Raw genomic sequence first — 20,296 nt, forward strand, 5'->3', positions numbered from 1 at the left:
TGGATTAAACCCAGATCTTTTGACTGGCTGTGAGTGTTTGATTGATTCAGATGCTCCGTCCATCACCACCCCCTTTTGTACCGCAAATCCATTATGTAACATTTTCTTTGAAAGCAGAAAAATAGACGTCTCAACCAGGTTCTGGGCTTTGCTTATTCCAGACAACATAAAGTTTTGCCCCAAAAGAAAGCAAAAGTGGTCCGTGAGTTTACACTTCTTCCATTTAATTAGCTAAAAAAATGAAGCAAATTCATTTTCCTCCAGTATGCAAATGTGAATATTGGGACAGAGAGTTAGGTATAGTTGGTTTCTGCACATCCTTTTTATGCACTAAACAGAAAGCTAGACCATTTTAGTCCAATTTAGGTCTGGTGCAAAATATTTATGTAATACAGCATATCCACAAACCTATTTCCTTTTATGCATTTGAAAGCCTCAATAATGGTGCAAAATGCATTTGCACCTTTTTTTCTGACCTGGTGCAAAGGTCACATAATAGTGTTCTCGTTTCTGACAACCATTCTACCGCAAAAAAGTTGATGCAGCATAAACACTAAAACTTGGGCAACTGTGTGTGTGTAACACGACGCCCCTGTGCTGTATCATTTGGGAAGCGATGCTTTCTTCGCCACCTGAAGTATCCAGAGTATCGAGTCTGCATATAAATGGCTGCATTACCCAGCAGACTGTGACTTCAGACGAGAAACAAGAAGGTAAGACGCGGCCCGCTTTAATGCTGGGCCATTTTCTTTCCTCCACTGAACTTTTATGACAAAGGAGAAAAAAAAGTCGGACTAGTGACCTTCTGTAATGCTTCGGTGATGCGGCAGGGAATACTGAAGAGAACTATAAACATCCTCCGATGACTTCAGTGGATAAATACGAATGTCTGTTTATTACTTGTGCTCGGGCGATCCAGCTAGTACTTGTGCTAAGCTACATATGATGTCCAGGGTCACTGCGAGCAGTGATTTAAATGGTACTGGGTAAGGGCACTTCTGAACTTTCCACTCCTCGAATCCGGGGCCTCATTTACGAAAAGTGACGCATCGCTGCGTGAAAACAGCGATGCGTCACTTTTCATTGCGCCCTCCTTGCAACACCAATGATGCGTCATATTTACAGTATGACGCATCATGTCGCAAGGAGTTACAGATACGTCAGTATTTCTGACGTATCTGTATGGCGCAAAGGTGACGCATTGCTGGAGTGTGTCACAAAAGTGACGCAACTCCAGCAATGTGTCCTTTCACATGGGGCAAGCCCCATGTGAAATGGCCTGCGTCGGTCTTACGCCTGCTGTGAGGCAGGCTTAAGAAATTGACGCATTCACATCCTAGAAGTGGCGCAGTGAAATCTTATGGATTTCACTGCGTCACTTCTATGACCTTTTCCTGCATCAGAACGCCCCCCTGCATACATTATACCTGGCGCAGGTATAATGTAGCGCAGGGGTTTACAAAGTAACGCATCTACCTAGATGCGTCACTTTGTAAATATGGTACAACAAGGCACATTTTTTACGCTGCTGGTGCGTCACAAAAAGTGACGCACCGGCGGCGTAAAAGTGACGCACGGCCTCATAAATGAGGCCCCAAAACTTCTCTTTAGCCAGGGAGAGTTCTGGGGCTGTGATGGACAGCATGGCGGGCTCAGGTTAGGTGTGTCTACCAGAGCAGGAAAGGCGCCGCTCTGCTGCTCATGAGCGGGTAAGCACATCAGCCCGCTGTGCAACCATATGTGGAGTTGCTGCTGAAGACTCCAGCAGCTTGAAATTTCCCAGAATGCCAGAGGTTGGAACGGGCCTGCATCACTCTGTATTTAACAGTGCTGGGTGTAATTAGGCCTTACACAGTCAATCACCATATGTGTCTCACAAGGGAGCAGCCAGAAAAATAAAATACCTCCATTTTGAGCCATACCACAAATGGCACTGAGTGAGCTAGTGAGCCCAATAGTCTTTCAGGGGATTGACCACCTGAGGGAAATATTACATTTCCTCTCTTGCCTCCGTCCTTCTTTCAATCTTGTTTCCTTCATTTCGTTTCTCATTCCTTAATTCTGGGTTTTTCCCTCACTCTTTCCTTCATTCTCTTCATCGTTCTTTTTGTCCATTAGTCAGTCCGTCAATCTTTCCATCCATCCATCCATCCATCCATCCATCCATCCATCCATCCATCCATCCATCCATCCATCCATCCATCCATCCATCCATCCCTTCTTGTTTCCATCCATATATTCATTCTTCCATGCTTCTCTCCATCAATCCATTCATCCATCTATCTTTCCTTCTTTAAATTTAGCCATCCACCCGTAACTTTGGCAATGTATCTATCAATCCATTTTCCACCCATGAAGCCATCTCTCTCTCTCTCTCTCTCTCTCTCTCTCTCTCTCTCTCTCTCTCTCTCTCTCTCTCTCTCTCTCTCTCTCTCTCTCTCTCTCTCTCTCTCTCTCTCTCTCTCTCTCTCTCTCTCTCTCTCTCTCTCTCTCTCTCTCTCTCTCTCCAGAGCACCATCAAACTATCATCTCGCAGCGGTATTTAGAGCTTCTGTTCGGAGACCATTGTGTGTGATCAAAGTCAAAGGAGCTGTAAACAAAAATGTAAATGTGTTATATTAATCAGAAGTTCTCAGTGGCACCCACCCCGCTTCACACTGCTAAAGTGGTGGGTTCATGGCGCCCCTGGCATCTCGTGCCGAGCAGTGTATCCTGATGAATTGTGGGTGTGCCTTGCCTTGGCCAGGCTGAGTTGGGAAGACTATGCTCGAATACAGTGGTGGAAGCAGGTGTGAATCGAAGAGGCACAATTGAATGCTCTCCACCCGCTGAAATGCAATTTTTGTAACATAAAAACATATCACCTGCCAGCAAGAACATTTTTGTTCGTAAAATATGAACATATCAAATGCATAGAATGTTGTGCGTCAGTGGCAAGTGCCGATATTATGTGTGCTTGCAGGAGCATACATGAAGTAAATGAGTGTCCAGTGCCCACCACTAGCAAAATGGTGCCAGCACCCCCATACGGCTTGCAAGCCCACCTGTGTAAGCCCTGCACCAGCACTCTGCAGGCAATGCCCTATTAAGCATGGACGCCATTTGGGGTAGGCGGGGTTCATAGCGGTGACCTCTAGTTTGCTCCCTGCCGCTCCTGGCACGTCTTTTGCGAGCTTGCCGTCAGAGGGGCAATTTTGCCCCCACTGAGCCTCTCTTTGCCAAGCCCGCACAAGCCCATCAATGCTCATTTAAATGTTAGAATTTAGCCCCACCCACATTTCTTGGCTCATTTGGGCGAACACCTGCACTTATTGTTTTCCATTTAAAACACAGAAAAAGAGCAACCGACTCACTGGCTTACTACACCCACACATTCTCTTAATGGTCGGTGGGACAATTTGTGGGACATTGGAATGTTGGCGTTGGAAGGTTGGGGAGGGGCATAATTCATGTACTTTGCAGGGGGACACCCTCAAGTTTCACTATGCCGCTGCCTGACGCACGTCTAGGCACAGCATCCAGTGTTCCGTGCCATGAAGTGAGTGTACATTCTCCAAGCACACTGGTACCTCATGAGCACATGCTTCAGCGCCCCACGTGGTAGTAATAAGCACCAGGGGCGGCTGGTGACATTTGAAAGTGGTGTGGCGTAAACTAATTTGCATATTGCACCGCAGCGATCGAGCGCAGTGAGCGAGCCCGAACCACCTTGCATCCATCCATACATCATTCATGCATCCACCGATCCATCCACCCACCCACCCTGCATACATCATTCATTCATGCATCCACCCATCCATCCATCATTCATCCGCCCATCATGCATGCATGCATCCATACATCATTCATGCATCCACCCATCCATCCACCCAACCATCCTGCATCCATACATCATTCATGCACCCACCCATCCATCCACCCACCCATCCATCCATCATGCATTAATCCATCATGCATGCATCCATCCATACATCATTCATGCATCCACCCATCCATCCACCCACCCATCCTGCATCCATACATCAGTCATGCACCCACCCACCCATCCACCCATCCATCCATCATGCATCCATACATCATTCATGCATCCATCCATTCACCCACCCATCCAACCATCATTCATGCATCCACCCATCCATCATGCATCCACCCATCATGCATGCATCCATCCATACATCATTCATGCATCCACCCATCCATCCATCCACCCAACCATCCTGCATCCATACATCATTCATTCATGCACCCATCCATCCACCCATCCATCCATCATGCATCCACCCATCATGCATGCATCCATCCATACATCATTCATGCATCCACCCATCCATCCACCCACCCATCCTGCATCCATACATCATTAATTCATGCACCCACCCATCCATCCATCCATCCATCCACCCATCCATCCATCCATCATGCATCCACCCATCATGCATGCATCCATGCATCATTCATGCATCCATCCATCCATCCACCCATCCATCTATCATGCATCCACCCATCATGCATGCATCCACCCATTCATCCACCCATCCATCCTGCATCCATACATCATTCATTCATGCATCCACCCATCCACCTACCCATCCATCCTGCATCCATCATTCATGCATCCATCCACCCATCATGCATGCATCCATCCATGCACCCATCCACCCACCCATCCACCGAACAATCATTAATGCACCCACCCTGCATCCATCCATCATTCATGTATTTACACATTTCTGCAGCAGATGCTTTAACACACTGAACTATCGCAAGTCATTTGTGCAAGCTAAACACCGAAAAACACACTCTTACCTTGCTGCCGGTCCCGCACACGTCACAGGCTCACAGCGCCCCTGGCCAATCCTGGCGCCAGGGGCACAGGTACCCTCTCGCCCGCAGCACGCCCATTAGGGCTCCTGATGGGCATGCGCAACGCCGCCAAAACACAAGTGCGCATGCGTGGGCACGGGTAAAAATTCACCCTCCGTCCCCACACATGCGTACTTGTGTTGCCGTCTGTACAATCATGTCAATGAATCAACATGACGCCCGCCCGGCGGTCTGACGTCATGTTGATTCATTGACATGATTGTCATGAGGGAGCTGCGGGCGGCGTTGGGCAGGGGGGGCTATGCCCCCACGCCCCAATGGACGAACCGCGCCTGATAAGCACTATATAAATGATGAAATGCAATACAATTCAAAGGGAAGGAGAAGTTGGCAGGCTCAGCCATATGCGCCACACCATGTTCCTTGATGTACTTGGTGACAAACTGGTGCAAAGGGTCACTCTAGTTTAAATATTAGACAGACACAGTTAATGCCTAACATGCGATGTGTTACAGTGATTACATGCAGGTTGCAACAAGTATTATGGGGCCAGGAAATTATTTTGAAAGATATGCTTTTAAAGGGAAAATAATAAGATTTTTTTTTTTTTAAGTAGATGATGAGTCTTGCGTTCATTTTACATGTGCATTGTGATCATTTGAAAGTGTGGCCTTATACGTTTATGTGCTTCTTTCTCCTATATTATTACTGACAGGAATGCATGTCCGATAAAGGTCCTACAAGAAAACCCCCACAATTAGCACGATGAGTGTACCACAACTCCCATCACCACGGGGCACTATTAAAACGGCTACCGCTCAGGCCTCGATTTATTAACTCTGGTGTAAAGGGCGGTATTAGTGCATATTGGAGTGGAGAGGTGTGGTGCAGTGGCCAGGCCAGCTGACTTCGGAGCACAGAGTTCACGGTTCAATCTCCGGCTCTGGCCTCAGCTCAGTACCATGTGACTCTGGGCAATAGCTCACTTAATTTCCACGACGGCCCCCAGTGCCTTGAGACCCGTAAGGGTGAGTAGTTTGCGCTTTACAAATACATATTTATCACCTCATTTATTTTATGTAGTTATTTATTTTATTTGAGTTTTATGTTGTGTGAGCAAGATCCGAAGGGTGTCAGAGTGCTTTACATGAAATAGATATACTAAATTAGTATTCAATTTTTATACAGTGCATTGTTCTTTTATTCTATTAGCATCATCATCATTATTATTCTAAGATGGAGTTGCAGGTTCCAATGAGGCAGACTATTTTTCAATTGGGCTGATTCGAGTTTTATTATATATGCCAACATTCCATATCCTTGGTCTCACAGACAGGTAAGACGGACAGGCAGGCCGCATTAGTCTCTGAAAAGCTCAGTTTTGAGAAGCTTTCTGAAGTGAAGGTGGTCTGTGCACTTCCATAGGTGGGAGGGTAATTGATCCCAATATAGGGGGGCCAAATAAGAGAAGGCTCTACCCCCCAGCAGTGTGTTTTCCTAAAACAGGGTATAGTGAGAAGAGATTTCTCGCTGGATCACACAGATCTGCTGGGCAGGTACGGCATGAGTTTCTCTCTTTGGTGCTGATGTTGCAGGACGAAAGCGGGAGGAAGCCGGGGGTCAGCTGTATTGTCTGCACTTTTGCTAGGCTTTGCTCTTTTGTGCAGGAATGAGCTCAGTGAAACCAACACTGCTGACCCAATTCTGGCCGGCCGTTTAATTGCAATATGTGTTCTAACTCCTGTCACTGCATATATCGCAGTTTTGAATTGTGTGATAAGCACCCCCTGCAATTTTTCCCGGCAAATAACAGGTCATGCAGGTTTTGGCTCAGTAAGCACTAAGGGGAATATTAGCAAGGGATGGCGATATAATCACCGCTTTAGCGTCCGTTTTTGGGCGAAAAGCGGCAATAATTATATCGCAATATCATCAAGGACACGCTAGCGCGTATTTCCTTGATGTAAAGCCCGTTTTTTCACAGCCTCGCCTCGCTAATGAGATGCAAAGAAGACGTGGCTTTGAAAACAACACATGTCAATAACGTGAAGGCAGCTTCACGATATTAATAAAGAGGTGTAGCGATAAAAAAAAATTGGACTACCTCAGCCTTAATAGACGTTAAATTCCCGACTAAGGCATACTTTTAATGGCAGATGGATTATGCTGATACGACCACCGGGTCATATAAGCAATGTTATTGCTGTTTTCAATGGAACATCGCTGGAAAACCAGCAATGTTCCATTGAAAACACAGCTATCGCTGAAATATTATCGCCATAGCGATATGCGTTGTAAATATAGCGGTATCATGGCGATAATATTCAGAGATAGCCAGCGATAATATTTCTATCGCTATGTACGGCCAGCGATAGATATCGCTGGCCGTTGATAATATGCCACGAAAATCTGCATGTACTGCTCCGTTTTTATGGCGATAATCTTAATTGGGTGCTAAATTGTGCAGCATCACAATATATTTGATACCCTCTTCCTGGCCGACAGCAATAAGTGCCTAAGTGTGAGTACTGCATGACCTGCATGCTCTTATATTGGAACTTGGAAGATCTGTGGCCCTGGCTGGGATAGGGTGGGCGTGAGGGGATGGAAGTGACCACCAAGGTTAGCAGTAGGCATTGAGACTGGTGATACTGCTGTGGTCATGGACTGCTGCAGTAAAACTTGCCTTCTGCCATCACACTTTTTTTTTTTAAACAGATGTTTTTGCTTTTTAAGAAACAGTGTTATGCATCTCACAATACAGCCTGTGAATACAATTGGATACCACATTTACAGGAATGTAGGGGCATATTATCAAGAACGGCGATAAAATTATCCTAGCCCAGGTTCTGGTGTTAACCTGGGCTGCTATGGGAATTCACAAGGGCATATTATCAAGCCCATTATCGCCGCTTTAGCGGCAGTTTCCTGCCGCTAAAGCGGCGATAATTTTATCGCAGTTCTTGATAATATGCCCCGCAGTTCTCCGGCATATCATTCTCCAGTTACTACTCAACAGATAACCCCCCCCACCTTCTGCCATCACACATGGCCAGTTTACCACCTATGGTGGCAGAGGTGGTTTACTTCTGAAATCTTTGGCATCGTGCATGAATGGCCCAGAGGTGTGACCTACTGCTTGATGATGGATGCCTGCGTGCTTTTTTTTGCTTTGATGAAGGTGGCTTGAAAAAACAATTTTGCCCTACCCCGAAAAAAAGTTCCGTAAATATATCTTAAATTAACAGATAAATAACTAATGCTGACTCGCACTAATTTAAAGGATATGTAATATATTTGAAAAGACTGATAGTGAATGGACAAAGTGCTATAAACGTATAAACGTATGAAGTCGAGCACAGCAGAAATACACCCTTCAAACATGGCCCAGTTAAGGAATGGCAAAATACAGCAAAGATCAGACTGGTTAATATGCCTGAATGTCTAAATCTAGTACCTGGGCTTGTCATTTTCCTTCTGGAATACATTTACCCTGTCACTTCCGGGACATTTTGATTGGGATCACTGAGCTGTCAAACTTGCAGATGAAAAGTTACAAAGATATTAACATGTGTTCTGCCAAACTATATTTATCGTTGATGAATACAAGTAATGTCTGTTTAATGCAGCATGCCGGTGTTTCCGTGTAGTGAATTATTACGAATTACAACATTCTTCAATGCATTTGTGATCAAGTTTGTCTTCTTATCCAAAGATCAGCTCATTCCCGTTTCATGGCATCTCAGTGGCACGTTGGCGTGTGCTGAATTCTATTATGCATTCAGAACATTTATTGGCACTTAGAACAGGTATTTGTCCATTATAATAAATACAGTGTACAACTTGTAACAGGGCGCACATTACCTCAGTTTTAGAAGTGTAAAACAGACCCTTGATGCACTGCAGCGCAAGGGCCCCCACCCTTCAGGGGACCCATATTCAGTCTAAAGCCTATGGATATTTATGAGGTAAGGGAGTATCAAAGTCTGCAAAGGGGACTTTTTTTACGTAATGCCACTGATCAGTAGCTTAAGACAAAATGATGCTCCTCCCCCTCTGCAGAATATAGTGAGGCGGCCCTCAGACTTTAATATCTTTCAGATATTCAAAGACCTTGAGATGATGGCCACCCCCCACCGCCCCCCCCCCCCCCCGAAAGGTCATTCCTAGATTGAAACTAGGGTGAATCATCAGATTTGCACATTCTCTGTTCTGTAAGTGTACAGTTAAACATATAAAGTGAAGCAAAATAGGAGGTCGAGGTTCTATTGACCGTACCATGCCCAGTTGATAGGTCACTGGAGACAAGGGCAGGTGATAGAGCCTGGGTTCAAAGGGTCCCTCCTGGATTCTGTTTTTTGGTTGGCATGACGTCTCTTTTTCAGTGGCAGATGGCTCATTTCCATGGAGTGCTTGTTGGACCAGCCTAATATCTGGGAAACCGGGGCTTGATTTAGAGTTTGGCGGGCGGGTATTCTGTTACAAATGTGATGGCTGTCTTGTACGCCTTATTACAAGTGCATTAGACCCTTAGGGGCCCATTAGGATGTCGGGCGGATTGCCCCCGCCGGGCTGGCGGTGGCTACCGCCAGCCTAGCGGGGGCAATCCGCCCGACATCCGCATTCGAATTCCCCCGCCATATTAGTATGGCAGAGGGGCCTTGCGGCCGGGGCAGAAAAGGAATAATATGTTGGCAGTGTCTATCAGACACCGCCAGCCATATTAGGATGGGCAATTGTGGATGCCTTTCCGTGGTGGTAATGCCGCCACGGAAAGGCATGCGGAGAATCCCTGCGGGGGCCTGTTGCGGGCCCCTAGGCACTCCGGGGGGTGGGGTGCACATGGGGGGTACCATAGGTACCCCCAGCAGTTCCATGCACAGCATGGCAGGCACCGCACGGTGCCTGCCATGCTGTGCATGGAAGTGCACAGCATGCTTTCCTGCCATTGCGGTAGGCGGTGCTGAGTGCACCGCCCGCAACAATGGTAGGAATGCGGGATGCGCCTGCCATAGTGGCTGGCGCATCCTAATGCTGGCAACGGGACCCCCGCCCTCATGGCGGGCGGTCCCTATAACCATGAGGATGATGGGCGGGCAAAGTCCGCCTGCCATCCTAACGAGGCCCTTACTGTCTTGAATGATGCATTATTCTGGATGGTGGTTGTGTGCAGTAATTTCCTAGCTCCTGTAAATAAACTGGCAGTGACTTGGATATGTTGGCCAGGATACTGCAGCAACAAGCTGGACTCTTAAAGCACATTCCTGGCTTACGTATGCGCGTGTTGTTGGAGACCAGTTCCTTCAAATGGACTGACGGGGTTTTGTCGATTCGTCTTCTGAAACACCAGGTAGGAATGCGGTGCCAGGGGGTGATATACCTGGGCTGGTTGGCAAGGACATTCTACTAATAGTTGTATTCTTTACCTTATAGATCAAACCTTATCAGGGCTTTTGGAACGGGCCGTACTTCTGCCAGAATGTTTTAGGGTTAACATGAAAGCTCATGAAGAGTCGTAGGCAGACTGTGCCATACGCGACGAAACACGTGTCGGCTGGTTTTTCCGTGTCTGAACAATAAAAGACACCACATCAACGCTGGATCAATCGTGTTACATACTGTTTATTGGTGTTTTTTACTAGATTTTGTCTCTACAAACACTGTCAACAGCGACTACGATATTTATGTTTATTATCCGAGTGTGCATGGGCATCGTGTCTGTAACCATTAAACATGTGAACTTACTATCTTTTAGTTACGAGCCATTCTGGGCTCCACAGTAGAAGGACCTCCACGTGATTTACCTGTTTACCTACAGCTTTGCACTCTACCATCGAATATAATACATTGCGAGATCATTCGCTAATACAGGTTTGTGGAACTGTTTTTAGACATGAATACAGTTAAAACAAACTGTAATTTCGTAAATAACTGCAGTTGTGAGTCATTCTCCTCCTCTTGCCTAGGTATTGGAGCGCGCTAACACCAGTTGGTGAGAAAGGTGTCGCTATCACTTTATAAATTCCATGCGGGTCAGTATTTACTTAAACTAGCTTATGGGGGCTGTAGGGACTACATGCCAAAAATGGTGATTCTTTTTATGTTATGTCAGTTACAGACACACTATGTATCTCTCTTCATAATGTAGATACAGACATAACTTTGGTGCAGGCTTCCATATACTGTTGAAATTTGGAATCTTCAGGCTGTGAGGCCTTATACAGGTCGGCCCTATAACATGTCTTACATGGAGGATTGTCCATTAATTTAACCACTGATATTGTAATGTTATGGGCCGTATTTTTATAGAAATTTAGCTTAATTGCTTAGGTACAGGAACTCGTGGGAACAAAGGATGGTCGCACAAATCACGATCCATAGGACCTTAATGCTATAGCGCCTCCCCCCCAACACCTTGAGACCCTCGTGGGTATGTAGTGCGCTTTACAAATGATTGATTAATTGAATGCTGCACACTTTGACTCTGGAATCATTGAAAACCTAGAGGACGAAGCTGTCTTTACTTGATCTGGGCTTTCTCGGAGGATCAGGTCATCTCCCATTAAACTGCCATATTGATTTTGGCTGTCTACTGTGTTGGTGTTGGCCGCATGTTCACCTTTTCAAATGTTCTTCCATCTGTTGATTGTATTTCTCGCAGACTTTGTGGGTCCTTCCATACGTCCGGTACACTGTTCTACGGTGATGCCGGGTAAATATACTAGTGTATCTTAGGTAAGAATGGATCCAGACATGGTTCTTTTTCATTTAGCATGCCTATTCCTGCTAAAACACTTAGAATAGATCTGAGACACACTATCTTTTGGGACGTAGGATTTTCTTTCCTAAATTATTATTCATCTTCCACACTTTTCTCATCTTTGTACTTGACAATGTTCACAGGAGCATGACGATGGTGTTTTCTTCTCTTTGGGGATCTATTTGGTTAATAAAAACTACATCACGGAATGTCTTTCTTGCACGTATGGCACTTGCATTGGAATCATTAGCTGCTATGGATCTTACCCGAGATGGCATTGCATTAATGATATATTTTTTAATTGTACTTTCTATTGTACATTGAAAGATTTTAATTGTATCTAAATGATTTGCAGCCTTGAAAAAGTCTTACTGGAAGAAGCACATGTCGGCTGCCAGTGTGTTTTTGTATTTGTACATTTGAGAACAAGAAGGAAAGAAAATAAATATCTGATGGACTCACTCTGACTACTATAAAGGCTACTATCTAGTCTATGCTTTTTTGGGACTGATTCTGTGTGCCTCGGCATTTGCGTATGTTGTTTGTGAGCTCGACAGGGTCATTTTTCCCATACAGTTTGTTTTTGCCTTCGAGGGTGGAGGGAGACTTGCTTGTTTGGAGAGCACCACACTGTACTTTACAGGAATGTTAATTCTTGCCCTACTCACTACTAAGATGTGCATTCACAATTAGGCATTGCCACCTTTGTGGTAATGTGAAATGACTTGAATGCAATTGGGGTTTATGTCAAGTATATTCAACAGATCTTTAGAAAGGAAGGTTATATTATACACTGGAGTCGACTTGACTATGCCAATAGGACTGAACAAGGGGATTTAATGTTAACACCATTCCATGCGTTCTTCGGGTTTTCTGGGACAGTTCTTTTGAAGAAAGGGTTAATTTTAGGAAGATAATGGAGGAGAGATGGGTGAGGTGGTCCTTGATGAGTTTCAGTTGAATGTCTTGCCCTTCACAGAAGGATTTAATCAGGAAAATAAATGTAATTTGTTCATGTGAAAGTGGTGGAAGATAAGGGGGTTGTGCAGAGTCTGGTGGAGGATTTGGGATAGCATGATTTAATGTGTTGAAGGAATCCTGATCAATTAGAACTTGGACTAAAAAGACCTCTGGATGTGCACCTTATATTGGTTGCTCTGCTTGGGAGGTTGTATGATGTTACAACGCATGCCATTACCCCGCATGCTGTTACAATGCATACCTTTACCCCGACTTGTTGTCGGGGTGCGCTGGAAGTTGAAATAGTATAATTTAGTTATTCCATCTCCCGTGTTTGCAACAGCAGGGAAGGTGTTGGAGGTAAATCCAACACCTTCTACCCCCTGCAACAAGCCTTTCCTATTGTAACAACATACAGGGTAATGGCATGCATTGTAACGCATCCGTTGTAAAGGCTGTTTCCCGCTTGAGAGCACAATGTTATATTTTGAGGGTTCTCAATATTTTTAACAGTGAACTTTGGTTAATGTTAGTGGTGGTGACAAGCTTGAGAAACATGAGGTTTTGTCTTCTATTCTGATATTTACAGGAAGGGACGAGGAGGGTGTTTCTTCAATCAGTGTATCTCCCCCGCTTTGTGGGGCCCTTTGCTCAGGAGTGCTGGCGTACACAGAAGGATTATTGCTGTGTAGGACAGTTCAACCATGCAGTCTGCTAACAGAAAGAAGCGTGCATAGCGTAGTAAAATTAGAAACACTGTTTGGAGGATGGGTACTAGGTTTTGTGGTAACACCATGAACTGTCCTCAGGATATAAGAGGGATGTATTGAAAATATGTATCCTAATTTGGGCGTTGATGATAACATGATAAATCAATTTGAAATACCTGCTGCGAGAAGAGTTCACCTTGGCAGGCAGGGAGAAGGCATGATCACTCTTGTGGAGTTAAGTGAAGGCTAGAGTGTAAGGAAGTGGAGCATCACCTCCAGCAAGACAATTACTGTGTAGAATCACCACAATTGAGGAATTCAACATTCTTTTCATTTTACCTGTGAGGAGTCCATCATGTCTGTCTCGAGAAGATGGCAATCTGTCTACTACTGTTTCTGGCACAGTCCCCGGTATTGGCTCATCCTCAAACCCAACTCCACTGTCCAGGGTGCCTTTGGATATGGCTGATCCATCTCTTGGGGTGGGAGCAACATTTTTCTCAGATTTGTCAATTTTACCCTGAAAAGAAGAAAAAAAATGGATATAAGTGTTTAATTATTAGCACAAAGTAGAAACAACTGAAATAAATGTTTCCCCTTCGTAGCTAAGGGTGACAACTATGCCATTTTACAGCCTTTCCCAGGGTCTACATACAATTCTTCACTTTCCCGAACATCATCCTTGTTGTGATTATTGTTATTGCCCCAATTCCCTCTTTTTACTGTGGCTTAAATTCCAGTGGCGCCGGCACAGGTAAGGAGGGTGGCGTGTTCTCCTACGGTGGAATTGAGGAATGAGATGCGAACACTATTGGACAAATTGGGCGAGACTATGGTGACCTCCACACCAGGCAGCCAATAATGAGATGCTATTGCAAACGAACCAGTTGCTTGTTTTCTCATATTTTTGACCCTGCAATACTGTTGTAACTATGGAGGAAGGGACAACCTCTGGAGTTAACAGAGTTATGTATTCCTGATCCTGAATATGTTGTGAAGCACTGTGGAGATATTGGTTTGCCTTGCCAAAGATGACTGTATAATGCTTGGTACAGATGCATTTTGTTACCAATAAAAACTGTTAAAAAAAGAAGGGTGATGTGGGGGGTGGGGAAGTCAACATGCCACAGGATAAGTTAAATGGAATAAAAAATAAAAAAAGACACTCACCTTGCGCTTGCCGTATTGCTGGAGCTCGCCGCATTGCTGGTAATACGGCGACCGCAAGCTAAGTGGTTTTGTGTTTTTTAATATAATTTGACTTATTCCGTCGTAGGACAACTTTCCTGCCCCATCGCTCTTACCAGTGCCAGCTGCCACAGTTAAATTCCCAAGAGAAGATTTGTCAATTTGATACAATGCCACAGCTATGTATTTGAATATGCAATGTTTGTATTGCACACCCATTCCAAGAACAAAGCATCAGAAGGCTTGGTCCAAGATGTAAGACGAGGAAAGCGGGAGGTGGAAGATTAATAGTTAGCAATCGCTATGGTTGCATCGGGTGGTTTCCAAGTAAACCTGGTAGTTAGGAAAAAGATGTGCTGCCTTTCTGGGTCTGAGGCACATTTGTTATCTTGCATAGTCTGGTATGAGCAGTAGGTCTCATAGAGTGTCCGGGGTAATCATTTGTAATTTGGACGCTGTAGTATCTTGTGAGGAAGAGATGATGGGACACTTTTGGTCCTAATGGACTCCGTAGACCAGTAACGTGAGTGCTTGGGTGATAGAATTCATAATGTAGAATGTTCAGTTTATGGTTACACGCTGAGGAATAAAGACTTGTAATACCCAGGCGACAACGTTTTGATGCACTGAGGTTGAGGATGACGCTACAACTGGTGACAAGATAGGGAATACGCAACCTGAAGAATTGGCAGTGCTCTCCCAGAGAGTATGCGATGGTCCAGCAAACTGATCCTGCATGCCACATGCGCCTCAGTCAAACTGAAGGTCAACTCCGGGCAGTGCAAAGCTTTCAAAGAAGACAAAGACCTTACAGAGAAATTTGTGTTTTATCGTCCAGGAACCCACTGGTGAGTCTGTGAAAGAGGCACTGCACCACAATGCAACACAGAGCTGCAAGCCATACGGAATGATAACGCTAAAGGCAATGACATCCACGTACAAAGAAGCGCCAAAGGCAGCAATAGCCAGTTGCAAGGAAGCGCTAGAAGAGAAATAGCTAGATACAGAGAAACGCTTAAGGCAGTGGAAACCAGTTACAATGCAGAAGATAAAAATTGGTGACAAACATATGCAAGAGGCAAAACAAGTACTTACCGTATAAGAGAAAGAAGGCACTGTATGCCCAGTTAGTGGGCCATATGACCCGAGATCAGGTACTGAGCTAGTATCTCCAGGAGGTACAGAATTTTGTGCTCATCAAGTGTTGTAGGAACTACACATACTCTCAACATCAGTAATTTCGACAACTCGTTATAACACTGCAGTTTTCCTGAAACCATTGCTTCCATTTGATACCATCAAAAAGTAGAACATTGATGCCAAATGGACTGCTTGGATTGAAACTTTTGATGATTTCATCAATGCATTGGAAGAAGCAGATAACAAAAAGAACATCAAATAGCTCAAGAAGCTTGCAGGTGAAAAAGTAAAGGAAGTAATAAAGAAAATACCACATGCTGATAAAGTCTCATAAAGTCAAATCAAAGAGGTATTAAATATCAAGTTTAATCCAATGCCAAATGTTTATTACGAAAGGGAAATTTTTAACCAATAAAGGCAGAAAGCTGGTGAAACGATCGACGAGTTTGTCAAAAGACTTCATACGCTCATCAACATTGTAAGTTCAATGAATAAAATGATAAACAAGGCATACGTCTCAGAGTCATAGATGGTTGCCTTTCCGATTCATTCAGACTATGAATGCTGAGAGAAACGTTCAGTCCAGAGTGAGTACTCATGGTTGCAAGAGCCGAAGAACATGCAGACAAACAAGCTGCTCACATGGAGGCCGGAGGAGCCCCGAGTGAGCCAGCGATGAACATGAAAAGTAAGCAGAGACACAAGGTTGATGGCCACAAAGTGATATCTCCGAAGAAAAAGGAACTGTGCTTCAGATGCAGATTTTCTGTTCCACATAAAGGTAAATGTCATGCAATTGGACAAATATGCAAGGGTTGTGGGAAAGCGAACCCTTTTGTGATAGTTTGCAAAGTGAAGGTAAAACAAGGTACAGCACGTTGAGAAAACAAATAGACGCCTGAACATTCCAGAAGCGACGTTCTACTCACGCCCACAAGGCCAAGCGTCTACATCAGTTGAGGCAAATGGAAACTAAACAAAGTCTATTGTCATCTAAATCTTCATCCAAATATTCTTTAATGACATTGTCAAGTGACAGTGAAGAAGATGGATTTTCGATGTTGATGCCAACTAAAGAGAAACATGTGCATGTCGGATTGACCGCATGCAAGGAAGAATGCAAGTCAAAGAACGATCGACAGGTGAAGTCACAAAATTCATTTAGACACTGTCTAAAATCACACTAAAGGTGAATGGTTGTGCCATACCTTTTATCATAGACAGTGTTGGGTCGATAAACATCATGCCTTAGGAGAAGTACAATGAGCTGTCCAGTGCCCCGTCACACATCATCAAAGAACAAAGTGTATAGATGGGCTGCCTCATTGCCATTAAAAAGTCAAGGTTCATTTGTAGCAACCAGTGCCCTGTCTTACACCGTCCAAGAGCAATGTGTATACATGGGCTTCCTCAATGGCATTAAGAGTCAAAGTTCATTTGTAGCAACCATGAAGCACAAAAAGACGAAAGTTCAAGTACCAATTCCTGTACTTCAAGGCACGTCAAATGCAAAAACCACAGGTGATGGACAGAATGCGGAACGATGTCATACATTCACCCCAGTACAGAGATCTGGGCCTAAATCCATCGATTTTTTGCACTCCACACCACCCCAGTTCAGACATGGCCATATGCAAATCAGTCTGACCCAGTGCCTCATGGGAACAGTCCAGCCCGAACTGCCAAGCCATGCCTTCCCTGGACCGGAAACAAGCTTCCGAGGACCAGTTTCAGTATTGCTGCTGAAATGGGACTGATATTTGTAAATTACAACATAAATGCTAATCATGAAATAGTGCACCAGTTTCCATCATTGGTTCAAGGATTAGGAGAACCTAAGACAATGAAGTACAACTGCATATTAATGAGGACGTTTGTCCTGTTGCTCAGCAAAATGGTCGAATTGCATTTCATTTACAGGAAGCTGTTAAAAAGTACTTGAGATATTACTAAAGCATGATATAATTTAGCGATCTACTGGTCCAACACCATGGGTTTCACCCATAGTGGTATTGCCTTAAAAGGACAGTAAAAGAGCTTTATGCATTTGTGTTGATATCCGTCAAACTAACAAGGCAAATAAAAGAGAACAACATCCAAGTCCACACATTGCCGATATCATCACACAGCTGAATGGTACCAAAGTCTTCTTTTGCCTTGATCTGAACAAGGGATATCATCAATTGGAAGTAGAGGAAAATTGCAGTTATATTACTACCTTTTCTACCCATATTGGTTTGTTCAGATATAAAACATTACATTTTATGTGTCATCAGACCTGTTTCAAGATGAAATTTGCTCACATCCCCATCACAACTGGCTCACATCCCCATTACGAAATAGTCACTGTTTTTAAAACATTGTGTGAAATGAAATGGGTTTTAACATTTTAATACAGGAGTGTTACCCACTTATCATAAAGGAAGCTGAATCTCCACGTCAAAAAGCAGAGACGTTTCAAGGCATGAGCCCAGTTCGCAATTGCCCTGGGCCCTCACCAACTTAGGGCACTCCCAGGAAAGTGAACTTTCTCTTTATCTAGCTTGTCTCTGTCTATTACCATATCACAGCCACTGTCCTCTTCTGCCTACGTCTACCTCTGAGTTTCTCTCACTCTGCCCAGTAGTATCATAAGGACGTTAGGGGGTCCTGGAAAGACATTGTTCAAGAATATTTGTGCGATTCCCATTTCTAAGAGTTTGTTTGTCACTAGGTGGTCTTCAAATAGCAGAAAATGGTGAGCAAAACTGCAAACAGTGGGTTCGTGCTCGTGGCTTCAAAAATTCTTAAGAGGACAGTGTGAAAAAAAGGTGTGTGCTGAAAAAGACGAAGATCTGTTTTTGCTATCTATGATTTTTAATGTCCATTGTAAAAATGTACATGCATTTTAAACTGTTCCTTCTTTGTACCTATTCTGAAACGCACTCTACAGCGTAGGGCTATAAATCAAGTGGTAAAAGCACAATAATAAAATGAAACAATGAAATATATACAAATATAATTCCGTAGCTGATGAGGGGATCAGAAGCTGAAAACAACAACATGGGATAAATCGATAACATGCTAAAAGTTGATTTAAACTCATCATCTTCCTTTCAGAGCTACTAAAGTAACTAAGGTGGAGTAGGAAGGTCTATCTAAAACATGCTTGACGTCCTTAGTAGTTCTTGCTCTTCACTGGTAGAAGGGGCAATTGCATGATTGACTAATTTCTGGTAAGGATATAGGCTGTGTTATCTTGCTGAGCTGCCGGATTTTGGAGACTTGTTTTGGAGCGTTGGAATGTAACTTAAATATTTAAATTTAAATATTTACAGTTTAATTTAAATATTGCAAACACCTGGGTAGGAAATTTATTTAATCATTTTGTGAGCTTCCCAAAGTTTTTGAGGGTTTTCAAAAATGCAGAAGAAAAATCTGCAAAATTTTGTTTTGGAGAGTAAAATGATTTTAGAGGAAGAATTCTGCTGCGATAACAATATTTTGCAGGTAATTTTGCCTGTCCGGGAAATGTAAAACTCTAGTTACTGAATTTAAATTTCTTGTTGCCCTAGTTTGTTATGCTGTATTAGTTGCTCTTTTATCAAGCACATCAGATGTCATTATAATGGTTCATTTGGGCTGAAGGACTAAAGTACAAGAATATTAATGGCTGCAGCAGAGTTTATGATTACACTAAAGAAAAGAGAACTCTGTGCCAACCCTCTTCCCTTTCCATCTCCTTCCGTCACGAAGATCGAGCGCTTTGCTCTCTTCAGTTTTCCTGTGCACACGCTATACGGCTAATCCCTCGGGTACGGCTAATCCCTCGTGTACGGCGTTGCCTTCACCACTAAGCAGTGAGACCAAGGCAGACTGCGCTTACTCCCAGGTACACGCCTGTTCTCCACACTTACCCTCCCCACTCAGCAACATCTTTTGGGTAGCCCCTTCTAACCCTATCTAATCTTTATAGGCATTTTCCTGGCCAGCGCCCTATCCGTGCTCATTGTAGCACTTCAGTGGCACGATCTTTCTACTATCCGGGCAAGTTCCGTGTTGTTGCCACATACGATTGTAAAATTCCTCGTATCATTCAGCTACTTACAGTGGTAAGTACTCAACCTTGGGCTCGCCTATACAGCATGTTGCCATTGTTTACTATCTGTGACCACACCCCTTTTCATTTTGTTCCCTTTTCGCCACAGTACCCGGCTGGGTTCATTGTGAGCACCTTTATCATAACCCCTTTTTTACGCATGGTTGGCACCTACTCCTTCAGCCCTTGATTGTATCCTTACAGGTACCAGGCACTTCACATACAGTCCTTTTTATAAGTTCACTTCCTTATACACGGAGCTCACTCCCTTTTCTCACCCCCACAGATGTCCCACACCGCCCCTGTCCTGACGAGACCCTCCATCCATTAAAGGGTCGAAATGCCGTCGACGCTCATTGGGAACGAACCTACTAATCAATGTCTATGAATTAAATAGTCATTGTATATATTATTGAATATTGCTTGTATGGTCATTTTCCCATTCCCTTGTAAATATACCCCTGTTGAAACCGTGTACATAACTGTCACTTGTTGTCACCTTAACGTGTGCTTAAACCACTCTTTCGGTTCACACTTTACACTTGGGACACCCTTTCATAAGTCTCCACACTGTTATATGTGAATTGCAATATGTATATAATTGAATATTCTTTCTCGTAAAAAAATCAAATGATG

The 20,296-nt window shown here is 44.0% G+C and overlaps 1 protein-coding gene across 1 annotated transcript in view; it reads right to left on the reverse strand.

Annotated features, from left to right (window-relative positions):
- Window positions 1-20,296, reverse strand: part of STMND1 (stathmin domain containing 1) — a 97,050-nt gene that overhangs the window by 49,129 nt on the left and 27,625 nt on the right. The window contains exon 2 of the mRNA XM_086965118.1: window positions 13,594-13,774. Coding sequence (XP_086821244.1) covers window positions 13,594-13,774 — 181 coding nt within the window. The remainder of the gene's footprint in view (window positions 1-13,593; window positions 13,775-20,296) is intronic.

This window comes from Lissotriton vulgaris, chromosome 4_1 (assembly GCF_964263255.1).
Source record: "Lissotriton vulgaris chromosome 4_1, aLisVul1.2, whole genome shotgun sequence".
In the NCBI taxonomy this organism is placed as follows: domain Eukaryota; kingdom Metazoa; phylum Chordata; class Amphibia; order Caudata; family Salamandridae; genus Lissotriton; species Lissotriton vulgaris.